This window comes from Salvia hispanica, chromosome 4 (assembly GCF_023119035.1).
Source record: "Salvia hispanica cultivar TCC Black 2014 chromosome 4, UniMelb_Shisp_WGS_1.0, whole genome shotgun sequence".
NCBI classification, from domain to species: domain Eukaryota; kingdom Viridiplantae; phylum Streptophyta; class Magnoliopsida; order Lamiales; family Lamiaceae; genus Salvia; species Salvia hispanica.
The window spans coordinates 57641949-57661202 of record NC_062968.1 but is presented as its reverse complement, the minus strand read 5'-3'; the positions used below and the strand labels follow the sequence as shown (position 1 = coordinate 57661202).

General features: G+C 36.8%; 3 protein-coding genes across 4 annotated transcripts; 2 read left to right on the top strand and 1 right to left on the bottom strand.

The window, feature by feature from the left end:
- The first annotated feature begins 1000 nt into the window (after positions 1-1000).
- LOC125221786 (autophagy-related protein 18g-like) lies at positions 1001-6358 on the top strand. The gene is made up of 8 exons (XM_048124036.1): positions 1001-1433; positions 1873-2331; positions 2826-3245; positions 3381-3620; positions 3727-4542; positions 4620-4777; positions 5301-5431; positions 5592-6358. Exons 1-8 carry the CDS (start codon positions 1269-1271, stop codon positions 6062-6064), a joined length of 2862 nt encoding a protein of 953 aa, XP_047979993.1. The 5' UTR covers positions 1001-1268; the 3' UTR covers positions 6065-6358.
- A 5799-nt stretch (positions 6359-12157) lies between these two features.
- Positions 12158-13675, top strand: LOC125218857 (LRR receptor-like serine/threonine-protein kinase RGI2). The gene has a single exon (XM_048120637.1). It carries the CDS (start codon positions 12330-12332, stop codon positions 13527-13529), a length of 1200 nt encoding a protein of 399 aa, XP_047976594.1. The 5' UTR covers positions 12158-12329; the 3' UTR covers positions 13530-13675.
- A 1902-nt stretch (positions 13676-15577) lies between these two features.
- Positions 15578-18581, bottom strand: LOC125217848 (LEC14B protein-like). Of its 2 annotated transcripts, XM_048119407.1 has the most exons (10): positions 18456-18579; positions 18115-18351; positions 17858-17977; positions 17577-17654; positions 17045-17218; positions 16728-16805; positions 16427-16602; positions 16151-16309; positions 16021-16081; positions 15578-15949 (listed from the first exon to the last, which is right to left on the bottom strand). In XM_048119407.1, the coding sequence occupies exons 1-10, from the start codon at positions 18495-18497 to the stop codon at positions 15758-15760; spliced, it is 1317 nt and encodes a 438-aa protein (XP_047975364.1). In that variant the 5' UTR covers positions 18498-18579; the 3' UTR covers positions 15578-15757. The 2 variants fall into 2 exon arrangements, with proteins under 2 accessions (XP_047975364.1, XP_047975363.1); XM_048119406.1 differs by having other exon boundaries at positions 18115-18581.
- Between the last annotated feature and the right edge of the window lie 673 nt (positions 18582-19254).

Genomic DNA, 19254 nt, shown 5'->3' with positions numbered 1-19254 from the left:
GCTGCATTTTGTGGATTAGATGTGTAAAGATTTATAGGATCAAATTAGTAAATAGACTAGTACTGGGAAATTGCAGCTACAAAGGGAGATAACAAAGTAATTTGTAAATTGTATTTGTACATATGATTTTATTTGTGTTATAGTAGTATTTTTATGTTGGATTCGAAGATTCATAATCATGGCCCATGGGCGTATATTGAGATCCATATAAAGAAATAGCGACTTTCCAATGAAAGAATATCGAGATTCTCTGTATTTATAGATAAATATTCAATTTTTTGTATGAAATTAGTTGTATTCTATTCTATACATACTACTCCATTATTATCAAGTGTTTATTGCACATAAATTCACAAGTAGACCACACAAATTTCAAAACTGAACCTTTTCATTTAAATACTACTACTACTATTAATTATGTATAAAAAAATGATATTATTTTATATTTAATATTTACTCGCATGTGATGCGTACACACTCAAGAATCCAGATCTATTAATTAATCGATAATTAAAATAAAATTAGGAAAATGTAACTAAAAATCAAAGAAAACATGGGCATACCGTGTTTTGCTCGCCGAGTAGTCGAGTATTTAAGTATTTTATATTATTTACCTTAAATAATACTACTATAGTAATTTTTCAAGTAATTTTAATTCTCGTATAGCAATGAAAATATCACACATAATCTTATTTATTTTTAGGTGATCTCTTCCGGTGTGCATAACATTTTTGATTTCTTAACAAGCCAAAATTTCTCATTTTTTCCGAGTTTGTCGTCCATTAAATATGGAAAAAAATTTAATTCAATATATGACCTGTAAACGATTAATTTTAAAAAAAAATCAGATTTAGTTTATTTTTTTGTCTCTTTAATAAACCTAACAATTACTCCATATAGAAGAATTAAATTTGGATTTCGGTTTTCAAAATTTCTGAAATTGGGGGTGTGGATAGATTTGGTTTACAATCGCGTGTATCTATTTATATATATACACATCCAACCCAGTCCATAACAGTAAACACAAGCATTTTCGCTTCAAGTCAAACCCCACCAATTTCACCCATTTTTCACGAAATCATCCTCCCCAAATTATTGCGGCGGTGTCGTCATTTTCTCTCCGGCGATCGCACAAATTGATGATCGACGCCAGCTCGGCTGAAGCGTCGGCCTCTGCGGCGGTGCGCGACGGCGGTGGACTGGATTCCGGCGAGGCGGTGGTGGGTGGGAAGGGCTGATTGTTGATACCGAGTGTTTCTATCGGAGAAATGAAGAAGGGCAAGGGTAAGACCGGCAAATTGCTGCCTAATTCGTTGAGGATTATCTCGTCTTGTATCAAAACGGTCTCGACTAATGCTAGCACCGCTGTGCGCTCCGCCGGAGCATCCGTCGCGGCGTCCATTTCCAACCCGGGGGACGATCGGAAGGAGCAGGTCGATATTCCTGGCTTCGATTTTGATTCTGTTGTTGTGTTTTAGTGATTTCTCGTTGGTTGAATCGTAGACGGCAGTTACTTGTTTGTTTGTCGTATAAGTTTGGAGAAATGGGCAACCAAACTTGGTTTGTTTTAATTCTGATAAAAAAAAAGTTGGTTTATTTCGCCGAAAGTTGATCCGGATTAACTGTTGCGTGGAGTTGATCGTTTATTTTCTGGATCGGTTTAGGTTTTTGAAGATGATTTCTGTCAAATATCACGTTATGATTCGAAAGATGAAGTTTTGAAAGGAGTTACCAATTATTTCTTGTTCGCTGAACATCAAATTTATTTATTTCGCTTTGTAGTTGAAATAAGTTTGTTACTTTTATTGTCGAGTGTTGGTTGAATTGGAATTTGGAACCATTGATTAGACAAAGTTTAGTTTTGTTTATCAGGTTTTGTGGGCTGGCTTTGACAAATTAGAGCTCGGTGCATCTTCCGTGAGATGTGTCCTATTACTTGGTTATCTGAAAGGTTTTCAGGTCTTCGATGTTGAGGATGCCTCTGGGTTAAGTGAACTGGTATCTAAGCGTGATGGACCAGTTACCTTCTTACAGATGCTTCCAACTCCTTCAAATTGTGATGGTACTGGAAAGTACAAATCATCACACCCTATACTGGTGGTGGTTGGTGGGAATGAGGATGAAAGAATCCCATCACCTCAGTATACTGGTCAAGGCAATGGTAGATATGGTCCGACAGAAACATCATTTGGGAGCCTGATAGAACCCCCTACTGCTGTTCGGTTTTACTCAATGAAGTCGAATGAGTATGTGAAGGTTATTGACTTCAAATCAGCAGTATTCATGGTTAGGTGCAGCTCCCGAGTCGTAGCTATTGGTCTCGAAGAACAAGTAAGCACCCTGGGCATAACATTTATTGATTACAATTTGCACATGAGCCTAACACAATCCCAACCCCAAAAAAAAAAAAAAAAAAGAAAGAAAAAAGGGGAAAAAACAGGAATCAAGGCTATCATCAACAATTCCATGAATTAATAGCAGTGTAGTGGATTAAGGACAGTCTATTGCTTGATTGTAGTATTTGCATTTTCTTTTCCTTTCAGTTGGTTGGAACACATTTTGCATATGTGATGTGACTTGGACTCAGAACTGTTCTCTTGGCAAGACTGCCTTCTGTCAGAGGAACTTTGGATGATCTGATTCAAATGAGAAAGTTACTTAAATTGGCGGGTCCTAGTATATGCAATGTATAGTTGATTGTTAAATGAGATCCATTGCAAGTATGATTTACAAGATGATTGAGTACCAATGCCCTTATTTCAAATTCCAACTTTTCATGAACATGATAACTTAGTTGATAATTAACTTTTTTGTTACTTTTGCAGATTTACTGCTTTGACACCCTTACTCTTGAGAAGAAATTTATAGTTATAACCTATCCTGTACCACGAGTTGGAGAGCAAGGATCATTTGGAATCAACACAGGCTATGGTCCAATGGCTTTGGGTTCAAGGTGGTTGGCTTATCCCCCTAATCGCCCGTTCCTGTTAACTACAGGAAGGGTGAGTCCAAAAAGCCTTGCCTCCAGTGTAAGTCCATCAACATCTCCAGGTAGTGGCACCATAATGGCTCGTTATGCAGTGGAGTCAAGCAAACACTTAGCTGCAGGATTGCTTACCTTAGGGGACATGGGATACAAGAAATTTTCTAAGTATTATCCAGAGTTGGTTCCTGAGAATGCTAGTGGTTCTCCTGGCTGGAAAGCTGGAAAACTAGCAGCATCTGAACCAGAGAGTGCTGGAGTGGTAAGTGCAAATCAGTGATATCTTGGTATTTCATTAAATTTGGTAGTTACTGTTGGGCAGATGAAAATAAATTAATGTTTGTACCTAGTGTTCGCTCTTTTAGAGATATTGAGCTTCGATATTATATTATTGCAGATTGTTGTGAAGGACCTTGTTTGCTCAGAAGTTATAGCACAGTTTAGGGCTCATACAAGTCCAATAATGGCTTTGTGTTTTGACCCAAGTGGAACCCTTCTGGTTACGGCCTCTGTACATGGAAATAACATGAACATTTTTAGGATCATGCCTTCACATAAATGTGGGGGATCAGGTTCCAGTGACTGGAGCACTTCCTATGTGCATCTTTACAAGCTTTATCGTGGCATAACAAGTGCAGTAAGTATATGCATAGTGTTCTTTGTCTATTGTTCACTAATTCCCTTTTCTCTTTCATAACCCATGTCTTAACATTATCCCCATGTTTTCCTGTCTTAATCACCAGGTCATCCAGGATATCTGCTTTAGTCATTACAGCCAGTGGATTGCTATTGTATCAGCAAGAGGAACTTGCCATATCTTTGTTCTGTCACCCTTTGGAGGAGATGAAGGTTTTCATACTTTACATAAACCTGGGCAAGGAACCTCTCTGTTTTTAGCTTCCACTCGACCATGGTGGTTTACATCATCTTTTACTGTAAATGAGAAGCCTTCTTTGTCTCCACCTCCTTGCACCCTATCTGTCATCACCAGGATAAAGTGCAGTGACACTGGGTTAATTAATTCAGTAAGCAATGTTGCTGCTTCAATGGTGGGTAAGTTATGGGTGCCTTCTGGAGCTGTTGCTGCGATCTTTCATAATTCTAACTCTATTGGTTCTCTGGATGTTAAGTCAACTGGTACCTCGCTGGAGCATTTATTAGTGTATACGCCATCAGGCTTTGTGGTTCAGCATGAATTTTTATCCTCAATGGGCCCTGAACTGATTGGGAGTAGAACCGAATCTTTGTCAGCCCCACAAACCAACCCTCAAAATGAGGACTTAAGGGTGAAAGTAGAACCCATTCAATGGTGGGATGTATGCAGAAGATTGGATAACATGGAAAGAGAGGAGTGCATTTCCGGCAGTATCTTTGATGGACTGGATGATGCTGAAATTGATGAGGATTCCAAGATGGTTTTTCGGGAGAATGCAAGTGCTGGTGACAAGAAACTTGCTAAATCTGATTCTCTGAAGTCACTAGATAGATCTCACTGGTATTTGTCAAACGCAGAGGTACAAATAAACTCTGGCAGGATACCAATATGGCAAAAGTCAAAGGTATACATTTATAGATAATTGACGTTCTTGTGATAAATGAAAGCTCTTGTTTAACTCAATATGCTTTCTTGAATTAGATGCATTTCCACGTAATGGAATCTCCACTAGCAGAATGTTATCCAGGTGGGGAGTTTGAAATTGAGATGGCTACTTCACATGAGCTTGAAATAAGGCATAAAGACTTGTTGCCAATATTTGACAGTTTTCCTAGAGCAAGATCTGGCTGGAATGACAGGTCATCAATACCTTATACTTTGCTATTGTTCTTGGTTATACTTGTCCTTTCTATGATTGAAATACTCTCAAACTCTACTGCAACATCTTGTAGTACAAAAAACCCAGATCTTTCTGATATACTATGAAATATTAAGTAGTAGTAGTAGTATATTTTGTTTGTGCATGAACAGTTTACAGTCCAATGAAAATCCTCAGATTTCCGCATTGCATTTTCACAAGTTAGTAGCTTGGATAGGGTGTATATAGATGATGTTAGATGGGTATTTCAGTGTTTATATTACAGTCTATGGAAATTCAGTGTATAACTGTATATTAGAGATATTGCTGAGCTAAACTTTAGATGGTTACCGTTTTCCTGGTAGCCTCTTTTGCCTATCCATTTAGTTGAATATTAAACGGTAAACAGCTTTTTATGATGATTGTTTTGTTAGCTAGTAGATAAATCATATTTCTTCATTTAATTGTTTTAGCTGCACTATTTATTGTTTCTTATTAGTATTTCACTTGGTTTACTTATGCAGGTCTATACCTTCCGATGGAAAATACCTTAGTGCTTCTGTGAATAATTCTAAGCAAAAGACTGATGAAGCAAGTATTATTTTTCATTCAAAGCTACCCTCTTCTTTTAGCTCTACAGAAAGCTCAGAAGGAGGTAAGACGCGTTAACTGCTTGAAATGTGAAAATTTGTAGTTTGTAGGTTTTCAGTGGTACTGCTTCCAATGATAGTTCCAGTTTCATCTATCTAGAAAGTATCTCTCATCTTGAATTACGTCACATAATTAACAACACGAGGTCTGTACTTCTACACCAGGATCATCCAGACGAATGGAGAATTTGCTTGATTTGGATCACATGAGCGTTGACAGATCTCCGATTGTTGTTGCCCATGCGGAGGGTAAGACCGGTGTCAAGGGGTCTATGCCAATTATTCCATGTCCTTCACAAAACACATGCAATGGAAATATTCTTTCGGATAATGCTGCAATCAGTAGGTCATCCTCACTGGGGAATGAGATGCAGTTGCTGAATGTTGACAATCCTGACTCAGACACAGACAACGTTATGCCTTTGAGGAACGATGCAACTGTAGATTTTGCTCCGTTATTTAAGGAAGGGTACTATAACAAACCAGAGCTCCCCGATCATCAGCAGTCAACTGAAGTTATAACACACGAGGTGAATTCTGGTGATAACACGCATGAAGAGGAGAAGTTGGAAGACGAGGAAGGGCCTCAAGAGGAAGGCTGGATTGGCGGGATGTTTGATTTCTCTGAAGACTGCTGAATCAGAATCCAGTGTGACGGGAAGGAACAAAATCACGACGACAATATACATGATATGATACATGTGCACCTCACTGCCCTATGTGGTATGTATACTGTTGTAAATATAACATTCTTGTTGTTTATGGAGAAGATGAATTTGGGTTTTCTCAGGTTTGCTGTATCATCTTCTGTACAGATGATAGAACTTAGTTGCTTTGTGTAACATTTGTTTTCCATGGAAAAAGGAGTGAAATGGAAATATGGAAAATTAATTCAACACCAACATTTCATTAATCAGATTCCCTTCATTTTAGTGAAAGGTCCCTCTGCTAATTTGTTAATTCCTTCATATGTTGTGTTTCTGTAAATTAATTTCTTCTTTATGTGCCATTGGTGGGAAATTTGTTGCAGCATTTTAAGAAATACTAGTACTACTACTATGTTACTTTTAATAATTTATGATGTAGCTTCAATTTTTAGGCATTACTCTGTTTAACTACTTGGTTATGTTTTTTTTTTTTTTATGATTCAAAATAGGTTATCTATTAAGATAATTTTGAAATTAGACTAAATATTCTTATTATTTCAATAAAAAGTAAATTAATTATAATAGTCTATGATTTAATACAGCCTAATTTTCAAATTATCACAATGGATAAAATACACAATCAAACTGATTGGACAGTACCTAAATTGAAGTTTCTAAAAGTATTAAGTATGTACTTTTTTTAAATTACAAATTTAAAAAAAGTGTATTGGTGATTGGATGGAGGTAACATAATTATGTTTAGAGAATATTCTATTTGGTGTGTCTGCAATTACAAATAATAAAAAAATATAATAATAATATCTAAATGCATAGTACTGGATTTAATAACAAAGCAATATATATTTTTTTGATAATAATACTGCTAAAACTGCACAATTATAATATTGAGGATATTGTGATACATGAGTATCTTATTGATTTTTTATAAGTTCATTATATTTTTGGAAAACTGAATAGTTAAGCACTTTCTTGTAAATGCATTAGATGGAGATAAGATTTTGAGAGTCCAAACCTTTATTTTTTTTAAAACCATTTTGTTTCTATCTGCCAAAGCACTAACCAAATCAAGCCCTTCTTTATTTTGGGCTTACATGCCTTTCTCTTTTGCATCCAATTTCTACCCTTTCTTTTTTAAATCTCTTTTTAAAGAGGAATAATTAAACTTCTCCATTTTCAAATCAATTTCTAATCTCATTTAAAGAGTTGGCAAAGATTCCCTTTGAATCTGACAAATATATGTGCAAGTACAGTTGTGCTAAATGTGAATCTTTTGTTTTTATCTTTTTATAGCATGCTGTTTGTTAAGTCAATGTAGACATTGATATTGTCTTGGTTTATTTTTGCTTTTCAGACCATAGCATGCTGGCCATTTTGGAGACTTTTGCAATTTACAGCTCTCTTTCATTTTTTACTTTTCAGAATGCGTCAAGTTTTTATTCTTTTTTCCTCCTTAAATGCTCTTCTTTTGTTTCTATTCGAAAGTTGGGATGATGTCATAAAATTAGAGTTGGAATACAAGAGTTTAGTCTACTTTTTTTTTGGCTTAAACCATTGCTAAAATGTACAGGTAACTAAGAGCATCTCCGGTGGCGTCCTTCCCACTAGAACTTCCCACAAAAACCTCCTGCCACGTTACTAGGACTTCCCATTAGGACTTCTCATTCCACTGCACAATGTAGGACTTCACTAGGACTTCCCGTAATAAAATAAAATCACAATTATTCAATTTATACGTTTCAAATTTATGAAATTTAACGAGCCGTATATATAGAGCCGTATTTATAGAGTTTTTTTTTTAAAAAAAATAAATTTTAACTCGGACGTCCGACAGGGACGTCCGACCCCCTCCACAATGGCGGACGTCAGGTAGGACGTCGCGAGGACGTCCGAGCCCATCCGATGGGCGCACGGGACGGGCGTGTCCTACCTTTTTCTTCACTACGGCGGACGTCCGGTCGGACTTCCGCGACGTCCTACCTTGACGTCCGCCGTTGGAGATGCTCTAAGAATTGTAATTCGATTGGTAAGACGCTACTCTTATATTCAAGAAGTCATGGATTTTAGTGATTATGGAATAAACGGAGAATCATTATTGATCAAATGATTAACTATTTTATTTACAAGCAAGACATTCTCTCTTCCCTATCTGTGAATATGAGAGGCAAAAGAATGGGAGATGGGAGGGAGGTGGAGACACTGCATAGTAATAATGATTTTCTCAAAGGACTCGAGTGTAGGTGGATGATAAAGACAAGATACCTAAACTTTATAAATATACACACATGATTCTTTCATCTATAATATACTAGTATCAAATTTACATAGCACTTAATTACAACTTATCAAATAAAAATTGAATTGATTTCGAGGGACTACAAGGGTAGTGGGGTTGTTGAAATGAGCACATTTCCCCGTGCAATTTACTCATAGCAAGGACCATTTCAATTTTCATATTTACAAGCCATTCCATTAGTCACAAACCCATACCTAATTTAGTCAATTTTTTCCTTCTCTTCAACTTTTCTAAATTAAATGATCTCGTGTAAATATAAATACATTTATGTTTTATTGGGCAATTAATCTTTAAAGGGGCATTTATGGTTAGGCCACTCAATTATATTGTCTTGAATTTCCATTTTAAAATGGACCCTTTTGTGTGTGACTTTACGGCCTAACAAATTGTCTTTCAATTTTATCTTTCAATACAACAAATTGCTAATGTCTCAGCTTCGTATAATCATTAAGTGAAATTGAATAATTACTATTAGACATGTCACATGCCTATGAAAAATTGGAAAAAGAAGTAAAATTGAATATAGTCAAAATTAATAAATGTAAGATCATCTTCACCATCCTATATACTACTATCACACTATTATTAATATGCATCATAGCTAACAGCATGGCCTAGTCTATATTATTTATGCACCATTTTCTGCCATAATCTCTATATAGATGAGGACCTTCCTATGAAGATTGTGAAATTTTTTTCTCATATTTTATTCTATTAATGTGTAACATACGATGTTACAAATAATTTTTTAAAAATCATTGATATATAACTATATTAATTGAACTCAAAGGTTGTTATATTATTGAATACACATCAATTCACATACTATAATATAATGTCTTAGAATCTAGTAGATGTGACCCTAATTTTTTTTAAATAAATATCTTTGTCAAGAGCGATGATGGAGTAATAGATATTAATAATACTCAAATAAATCATAGGAGTATATAATGTGGCTACGGTTAGTTGATTAAATAATGGTCCTCCCACAAATTGAGAGCTACACATGAGTATTCTAAAAAGACCCAAAAGCAAAAGTAAAAGATAAATAAAATGCACGTGGGTTATTATCATTAATTTTTATTTTCGAAAATAAAAAATAGCAAGATATAAACCCGAGCTAAAACAAGAAAATAGGACTCATAAATAAATTCATGTATCTACATATATACTTTGCTTAGTTAATTATAGCAAAAAAACAAACAAAATCAAAACCTTCAAGAAAATAGAAATGAAAGTAAGACACATGAATAAATGTCCAAATTGTCTTCCGACTCTTATTTTTATTCAGTTTGATGATTTATTTAAGGTGGAATTTCGTCTTCAACTTAAAAGAGAAGAAAGATGAGTATTCTAAAATTTGTGATCGAAGAGAAGAAAGGGAAATTTTTGTTCAAATCGAAATTTACAAAAACAAGTTTCCAAATGAATTAAATGTTCGATGCTGACGGTGATAATTATTTTTGGACATGAATCATTTAAATATATAGATAAATCACTTTTAATATATTCAGCCCAATTACAATTTTGACCCTCAAAAGGAAAATATAGAAAAGAGGCGTGGACAAAATGGATCGGGTGCTTGACATTTTTTATTGTGAAAAATGAGGAAATCATTTACTATTATGCTTATAAATGCTAAATTTATGAAGCCCATGTTGTAACGAACTTCAGTTATAAATGAACCAATCAAGTAAATATCTATTACACTTTCAACCTTTTGAAAAATTGAATTCGAAGTTATAACGTCCTTCCTATGTACTATATTTGCGACAAATATTGGACCCCAAGAAAAACTATATATTTAGGGCTAGTAATTTTCATCACAAATACACACAACAATAGGAGTATTATTTTCATTAAAATCAATGTCGTTTATTTTGTTTTTTAAATGAAGGAGTATTATTCCAATCATTTTTTTTATTACTTTATTAAAGTTAAGCTTAAGTTATCATTTATCATTTTTCGTTTTTCATATGCGCTAGATTATCATATCGAGTTTCATGTTGCTGTTATGTCGAGTTTGTATCGCCATCATGTTGTTATCGTGTGGTGTCAAGGTCAACTGAATCGCATTGCTAACATGTTCATGTCGTGTTTGAATTTGAATGTAATGGAAAAGTTTGTGTTCAATTTAGATTTCCTCAATATATCATATTCGAATTTGACCTTACAAATTGAATTATTATCATATTGACCTTATAATAACTAGAGCCGCAACCTTTGTCAAATCTAATCGAGCAATCCCTCCGTCCCAACTAAATTGAGTCGTATTTATTTTTGTTGTCTCAGTTAAGTTGAGTCATTTTTTGTTAACAAAAAACAAAACATTCAATCACTCTTATTTTATTTCATCACTTATTTTATTCTCTCTTTATCTTTCTTACTTTATTCATCTCTCCTACTTTCAACACGATTTCTTAATTTCAATGTCCAAAAGTTTTGACTCAACTTAGTTGGGAATGAGGGAATAATACTATAAAACACATTTATTTAATTATTTTTAAAATGATATACTTCCTCAATTCTACGATAATTGAGACGTTTCTTTTTGGCATGCAATTTAAGAAAAAATGTGTTAACTGAGTTAAGTAAAACAAGAATAAAGTAGGAAATAAAAAAGGAAGAGAGATGAAAAAAAAAATAAGAGAAAGAATAAAATAAATAAAAAAAATATATTAAATTTTACTTAAAAAAAAAGTATTTCAATGTTATAAAATATACCAAAACGATAAAATGGCTCGTCTACTGTAAAAATAAGGGATTACTAATTATACATAGTCAAGCTGTCATAGTACTTGATTCTCAAGTCTCTAGACATGATAGAAAGCTGTTAAGTCAACATAAAAACAAAGGTACAAGACTGAACTTGTTCCATGACATACACATCCTGCACCGCGATTCAGGCGATTACAGCTGAACTCTACATCCAGCTGTCAGTACACTGTTCTCTCTCTTCCAACGTGGCACCCTCTAGCTAGCGTTCATATTTATTACGTGCCTCGACACGTCACCATCATTCCAACCAAAAGTTCCACTTATCAAAAATTAATCCAGAAAATTAAAATATATGGAACCCGAACCTCGCATTTATTTCCGCCACGTAGGCTCGGACATCCGTTCGCCAACCCGAACCTCCCCTAAATAAAACCTCTCCCATATTAGTCCCTTCCCTAAATTTCAACCCCAATAATGAATCACTAATTCATTTACACAGACACAGAAGATACAGAGCTGCAGCCATTTTTTACTCCCTCCGTTCCACTCTAGGAGTCTCGATTTACTACTTTTATATGTCCCACTTTAAGAGTTCCAATTGAATTATTTTATACTCCCTCCGTCCGCGAATAGGAGTCTCGTTCCATTCGGCACGAATTTTAAGAAATGTTAAAAAAAATGGGTAGAAGAAAGTTAGTGGAATATGGGGTCCACTTGTATATATTAGTTTTAAATGATACGTGAGTGAAATGAGTTGGTGGAATGTGGGATCTATTTACCTAATAATGAACCGGGACTTCTATTTGTGGACGGACTAAAATGGAAAAATCAGACTCCTATTCGCAGACGGAGGGAGTAATTGGTAATAGGCCTCACATTCCACTCACCTATCTTCACTCACATTTTATTATAAAACTAATATATATAAACTTAAATTTTTTTTATATTTCTTAAAACTCGTGCCGAACTCAACTAAGACTGACTGAGGGAGTAATTTTTTTTTCCCACCTTCTCCAAGAAGCTATACAAGCCCAAATTTCCACTAATAATTTCTTTCTCTCTTTCTATCTTGAGAGTTTCTTTCATGTGAAGCCACTCTTCTTCTTTTTCATCAACCACTGTATCTGTATTTACACTTCTCTGCAACTTTTGATGCTGTCACGGAAAAGCACTTTCGCCGCTCCTTTATAAGTAACAACCCCTCGCCTCCTCCATTGTCAAAAAATGAAGCATTTCTCGACGAATTCCCGCGCATACGGCGTCGTATTGCTGCTATCCCACATGATCGCCGCCGCGCATTCCATGCTCCACCCCGTCGATTTCCTCGCCCTCCAATCGATTCGGAAGAGCCTGAGCGATCTGCGCGGCTCCAACTACTTCGCCTCTTGGGATTTCACGTCGGACCCCTGCAATTTCGCCGGCGTCTACTGCGACGGAGACAGAGTGATCGCGCTCAACCTCGGCGATCCCCGGGCCGGATCCCCCGGTCTCACGGGTCGGGTCGACCCGGCTATCGGCAAGCTCTCCGCCCTATCCGAATTTACCATCGTTCCGGGTCGGGTCTTCGGGCAACTCCCCCACACTCTCTCCCAGCTGAAAAACCTGCGTTTTCTAGCAATCAGCCGCAATTTCATCTCCGGCGAAATCCCGGCGGGTTTGGGGCAGCTCCGCGCGCTGCAGACGCTCGATTTGAGCTTCAACCAGCTCACCGGAGCCATCCCTTTCTCAATCGGAGCCTTGCCGTCTCTCTCCAACGTCATCCTCTGCCACAACCGCCTCGCCGGTTCGGTCCCCCGGTTCACTTCCCGAGCCCTAACCCGGCTCGATTTGAAGCACAACGATCTCTCCGGCTCCCTCTCGCCGGCCGGACTGCCGCCGTCGCTCCAGTACCTGTCTCTGTCGTGGAACCGGATCACCGGCCCGGTGGACCGGGTTTTATACGGGTTGAACCGGTTGAGCTACGTAGACCTGAGCTCGAACCGGTTCACCGGCTGCATCCCGGGCAAAATATTCAGTTTCCCGATCAGCAATCTCCAGCTCCAGAGAAATGAATTCTCCGGTCCGGTCCAGCCTCTGGAGCAGGTGAGAATCCCCACCGTCGATCTCAGCTTCAATCGGCTCTCCGGGGGGATATCGCCGCTTCTGTCGACGGTTCAGAATCTGTATCTGAATAACAACCGGTTCACGGGCGAGGTGCCGGTCAGCTTCGTGGACCGGTTGTTATCGGGCAGCATAGAGATTCTTTATCTACAGCATAATTATCTGACCGGAATCAGGATTAATCCAAGGGTGGAGATTCCGCTGAGCACCTCTCTATGCCTACAGTACAACTGCATGGTGCTGCCCGTGCAGACGCCCTGCCCGTTGAAGGCTGGGAGGCAGAAGACGAGACCGACGTCGCAATGCATTCCGTGGAAAGGGTAGAATGGGGATTTCTACTTTTTTTGAAGAATAATTTTGTGGATTATTATTTCATTATTTTTGGGGATTACTAATTACTATTGGTGACGCTAAGCTTATTTGTAATTAAAAACACTTATTAATACTTATATAGCTTTATTTCATTTTCTTATTGAATACTACTCCCTAGAGTCTCTCCGTTCCTCAGCAATAGAGTCATTTCATTTTGCGCACTCATTTTGAAAAAATAATTATAAATAGTTAAAGTGGAGAAAAAGTAAAGTAAAAGTGAGAATATCGTAGATAAGACTCTTCTCTCCATTATTCTATATCTTACTTTGCTCTCTTTCCACTTTAAGTATTTAATATTACTTTTTCAAAATGAGGGCGCAAAATGAAATGCCTCTATTACTGTTTAACAGAGGGAGTATGAGTATTGCTTTGCATCTCAAATCATTTGTTTTCTTGCTTTTACAGAAGACGTTGTAAATTGTCAGATTGCCTCCTCTCTTGCTTACAATTATATACATGTACACTTTAATATTTAGTGTGTGCGTTTTGTAATTTGTCTTTAGTGGATGATTTTAGTAGGAGTGCTTTAATATGGAAGCAATAGTTCAAACAATTTGAAGACAAAAAGGTTATGGAGATTGTGGGGATGTCTGTTTGTCTTCTCCATTTGATGAGGAATCATTTGTTAATCAAGATGTAGTCAAAAAGAGATTACTTCAAGATTAACCTTTCTTATTGTTTCTCCAAGTTTCTTTTCTTGCATCTCAAACTATGAAAAGCTAAAGGGAATATGTTGCAGGGTGATATGAAGTCATATTTTGAATTTTCTACTGGGTAGGGGCCAGGGGACTGAAATAGACCAATTTAAATTTTTGTCATCCAACTATAGTAGTATAGTTAGGTGAAATTGGTCATTTTGTTATTCATGTATGACCCTCTCGATTATTGCAACTATCATACTAATCTTTCAAAATCTCAATTTATCCATGGATTTTAATTTATGCAATTTCGCTTTATAAAGGATCATCAACTGTATCATGTGGTACAGGAATAAAATAAGTACTAATGTACTATTGTCTAAGAATGAAATAGATTGATTTGATTTGTGGACGATTAAATATGGTGTACATTTATCTTACTTTTTGTTTTTTTCTTCTGATTTGTGGAGGATTAAATATGGTATTGGTGTACATTGTCCTTACTTTTTGTTTTTCTTCGAAATCTTTCTATTAAAAAAATAAATAAACTGTAAATATATGTGACCAAATTTTGTACAACCAAAAACCGGTTTATTTGAAAAAAAAACGATTTATTTATATATTTAATTAAAATATATGGGCGCATATATAGTACATGGAACGCGCATAATATTGTGGTCATATATTTATGATTTGTGTATAAATTTTTTACTTTTTCGAAACCATAAAACGTAATTAATGCGTACTTTAACTCAAATTTGAAAAGCAATAGAAAGACGATTCAAAATATAAAAATGAAAAATGAGGCTAAAGACTAATCAAGTCTTTTTAATTTGTCCACTATGTTCGGTTTTTAAGATTGTATCCGAGATTAAATTTATAGTGTGTTTGATTCATGAGATTCAACTCACAAGTCAATCATAGATGAATAATCATGGGATAATTAGTCATAAGTAACCACCTATGACTTAAAATAATCTTACAATTTAATCCTAAATTATATCTTGATATTATTTTATCTTGAAAATCGAACACCACCTAAATATATTAATATATATACTCGGAATTAAGCCGGAATAAATTTACTACCTAGACTATTGACAACACTGGGAAAACACTTGGGAAAAGTGAATACAGAATATTGAGGTGGTGATGATGATGAATGGGGAGTAATTACTTGTCATAATTTTTGGGTTTTTGTACCGAATTTCATTGGAATTTGTTCAATCATTTCGCGGATGTGAAATGAACCAACCATCTTCCTTAACCAACAGAAACCAAATAAGTGAAATAAAAGAAAGGAAAAAAAATGTTAGGTGCATATCTTGGTACAATAATTAATTCAAGCACTTGCTCTCATAATTACAACACAAATATACTCATTATATTTAACATCGGTATAGGGGCAGTTAATAGGAAAAATAAGATGAACACAAAATATGATACTAAGAATAAAAGTTCCTTTTATTACAAGTTGAATAACAAGATGTGGTTTTTACTTTATTATGGGGCAAGTGAACTTACACTTACAGTGCCATAACCTTAGTAGAAATGTCTCCTCCTCAATATCTCCTTGTTTGCAGGTGCGGGCGCCTCCCCGCCTCCACGAGCCTCCCACTTCACGACATCCCCGTCCCAAGACGAGCTGACCAGCATTGGGTAGCTCGGGTGCCAGCTACAGTCCCTCACTGTCGACTTGTGATGCTTCAGCTTTGCCACTTGGGCGCCCGTAACCTGAAACACATTTTTGGACTGTAATGAATTCGTTGAAACGAGATATGCGGAAATCTAGGACAAGGGCGTACCAGATCATATATATAGATGCAAGAATCGTGAGATCCGGTGTAGATGTACTTCTGTCCAGTGCTGCAAACAAGCGAGAGTTTTGAGGACATCTAATCGAGTACAACGGGTGGAGTCAGTCTAAAGACTTACCTGTATTCGGGTGAGAAGTAACAGCGGATTAGAGTGCGCAAGACTGAATGGCCTTTATACGTTGCTACCGACTGATCATAAGGGTGCTTCAACTCTCTCGCTTGTGAAGGGTACTCCATCCATCTGTAGTCCCACTCCGGATTCTTGTGTAGCGGATAGCTGAAATACGAATCAGATACAGGAGAATCGCAATAATTCTAACTCAGTATCACAAGATCACTCCCATGGCTTAACATAAAGCAGCAGATGAGAAGTAACATAAAAACTGACACGTACTAGGGATGTTTTGATGTCATTTTCCGGATATCCCACAGCTTGATGGCTTGATCTTTCCCGTTGGATATAAGATACCGGCCGTCTCCGCGGCTATCAATAAATGTAATCCCTTCAAGGTGCCCCTTTAGGATCCCTGCAGCCTTTCCGTTCGGTCTCAAGCAGCGCCTATCCCAAACCTACATGTGGCGCCATTTTGTTATGTCCCGCATATTTTTTTCAAGAAAAATAAGTGAAAATGAAATAGTATCTCATTTTAACAAATTGAATGCTTCCATAATGAGGTGCACTGACACTGTATTACCTTAATGGCTCTGTCATCGCTTCCTGAATAGATAAGATGGCCACTTTCATCAGCAAAGCAGACGGTGTTGACATCGGACTGCAAGAAAAAGAAAATAAGAATCGGTGACAAGTTTGAAATCATTTCCCTAGACTCAATGAGAGATATAATTAACTGACATGCAGCAAAGATCAAACTTATGCAGACGTATTGAAAGCCAAAAGATCACAATATAAAACATGCGTTTTGTTGGAGCCGAACAATACTTGATTTTTAATCGGAAGTCTAGTTCTGGAGCGAAATATAGAAAATACTATTCAGTAGTATTACAACCCTACCCCGTGGCCTGTGGTGCGAAGAGAGACTTTCTTCGCTTCGAGGTCATAAACATATATATCATCATCATTGCTTCCAGCAACAATTTCACGTCCATCGGTCGAGAATTTCAGCGAGAACATTCCAAAGGCAAAGCCACCATCTTCAGGAGAAGTGAAATCCAAACTTTCATGTTCCTAAAGAGTAAAAACCCGTATTTCATCAATGCTAATGTGATAGAAGTAACACAGAAAGATTACCACCTCCACTCAAAAAATGCAGTAGTATTAAACAAGAAACCAAGGGTTTGATATAAATTGTATGCTTTGAATTTTACTAGACCACTTTAAAGAAATTGGTAAGAAAATTAGAAACACTAATTATCAGTGTTTGTACCGAATTGTAACCGCACCATAACATCATGAGGTAAATGAAATAAAAGGTGGGCATGAGATGACTAGAATGATAACTGTGAATGCAGTGTAAATAAATCCAACATAAAGTTTTATGTGGTAACTTCAGATGCCAAAACTTAACAGTAGTTGAACTTCATACAGTGAAGTTTGAAAGGGAGTCTTTCGCAGCAGATCCAACGTTAACGATGTGTGCTATAGGCGACATGCTACCATAAACCTGAAATACAATCATAATAAGATAATCATAAGAAGATAACTCGAATAATATTTTTCTTATGAGCTACTATAAAAGAAGGCACATATTTCATGAGTATTGAGACGTACGCATTGAAACATGCTGAGATAGCAGTGCATATGAGTTATAGAACAACTCTAAAAAACGTTTACATGCTTTTGAAACAATGGGAAAAGGGAACCTACAAGATGTCTTTTATCGGGCGATAAGGCTGCATCAGTAATTGTCCATGTGAAGCTTCTCGCAAGAATGTTATTTCGAACGTTCCATCCTCCCTCGACATCATATATTCTAATTTGGCTTCCCTGATACGTAATCAGCGATACAATAGGAAGGTCATGATTGCAAGGAAAGAATCTAGATACTATAAAACACAATTAAATTTTTCCCTTTTTCTTTGCCCTCTCTATCACTCTCTTGATGCAGTGTTATGGTTTGGTACCTGAAAAGCAGCCATAAAAAGCGAGCCATCCACCGAAAACTGCGACACATAAGCCCTGGTTGACATCTGGTCCACAACCCACGGACCATTAACAGGCAAATATTTACTCAAAACATGACGGCAGTCTCCTGGCGAGAACCTCCCTCTTTTGAAAAGATTTGCTTCTCGACCAGCCAGCATCGTCACTACTGAGACGGGATACTCACGCTTCCCTGGATGAGTTAGCCTAAAATTCTCCTGCGGAGATTGGAGCCTTGTTAGCTGAGCAATATCATGGTCTACAGAATGCAACTGCCTATTGATCCGAGGACTAGCACGAATCTCATCACTGGAACTCGAACCATCAAGAAGTCTGGAGGCAGAATCCAATCTGCTAATGCCATATCCCATATTTCCAATGCTGGTGTCCTGACCTACAAATAGCATGTCAAGCTGCAGTCATACCATTGAACAGTTGACTCTCCACACCACTGTATAAAATCATAACCCTAACCACAAAACACCTGAAAATCAGACACATAGGCACAGCTAGGGGTGGTTCGGTACGGTATACCATACCGGGAGTGCCATACCGTATACCTTACCGAAAGTTACGGTATGACAAAAACCATACCAATATCGTACCGTAAGTGTCGGTATACGCAATGTCAACAGTTGATTATTCACTTGTTTGAAATGGGGTGGATTCTTGCTTGAAATAAATTCAGCAAAAAAAACTTTATTAGTAGATTTCCCTATTTATTTGTATTTGTTTGGGATAAAAATGGGTTCTTGGTTATTGAGTAATTGTGGTTACTATGAAATTCTGATGAGCTCATGAGATACGATGGTGCTTTTTGCTCTGCTTATGATAATCTGTTTCCACGTGTCAACTCTATGCTGTTTTTGCTCGTGGAAAACAAGGGATGGTGTGGTTAAAACGCAGAAGATTTCTAATGAAACGGCAGCTGACATTTAATATTCAATTCATCCAACCATCCCACCCCCCAAGCCCGCCCTACCCTATCATCCTATCCAACGTTTGAACCTGTCCAAGGTTTACCGAACGAATAGTTAAAATTGAAATGATTATTAAATGTTTGTTGCCGTTTCATTAGAAATAACTAGAAAAAAATAAAATACTAATGTATAACAAAGAAA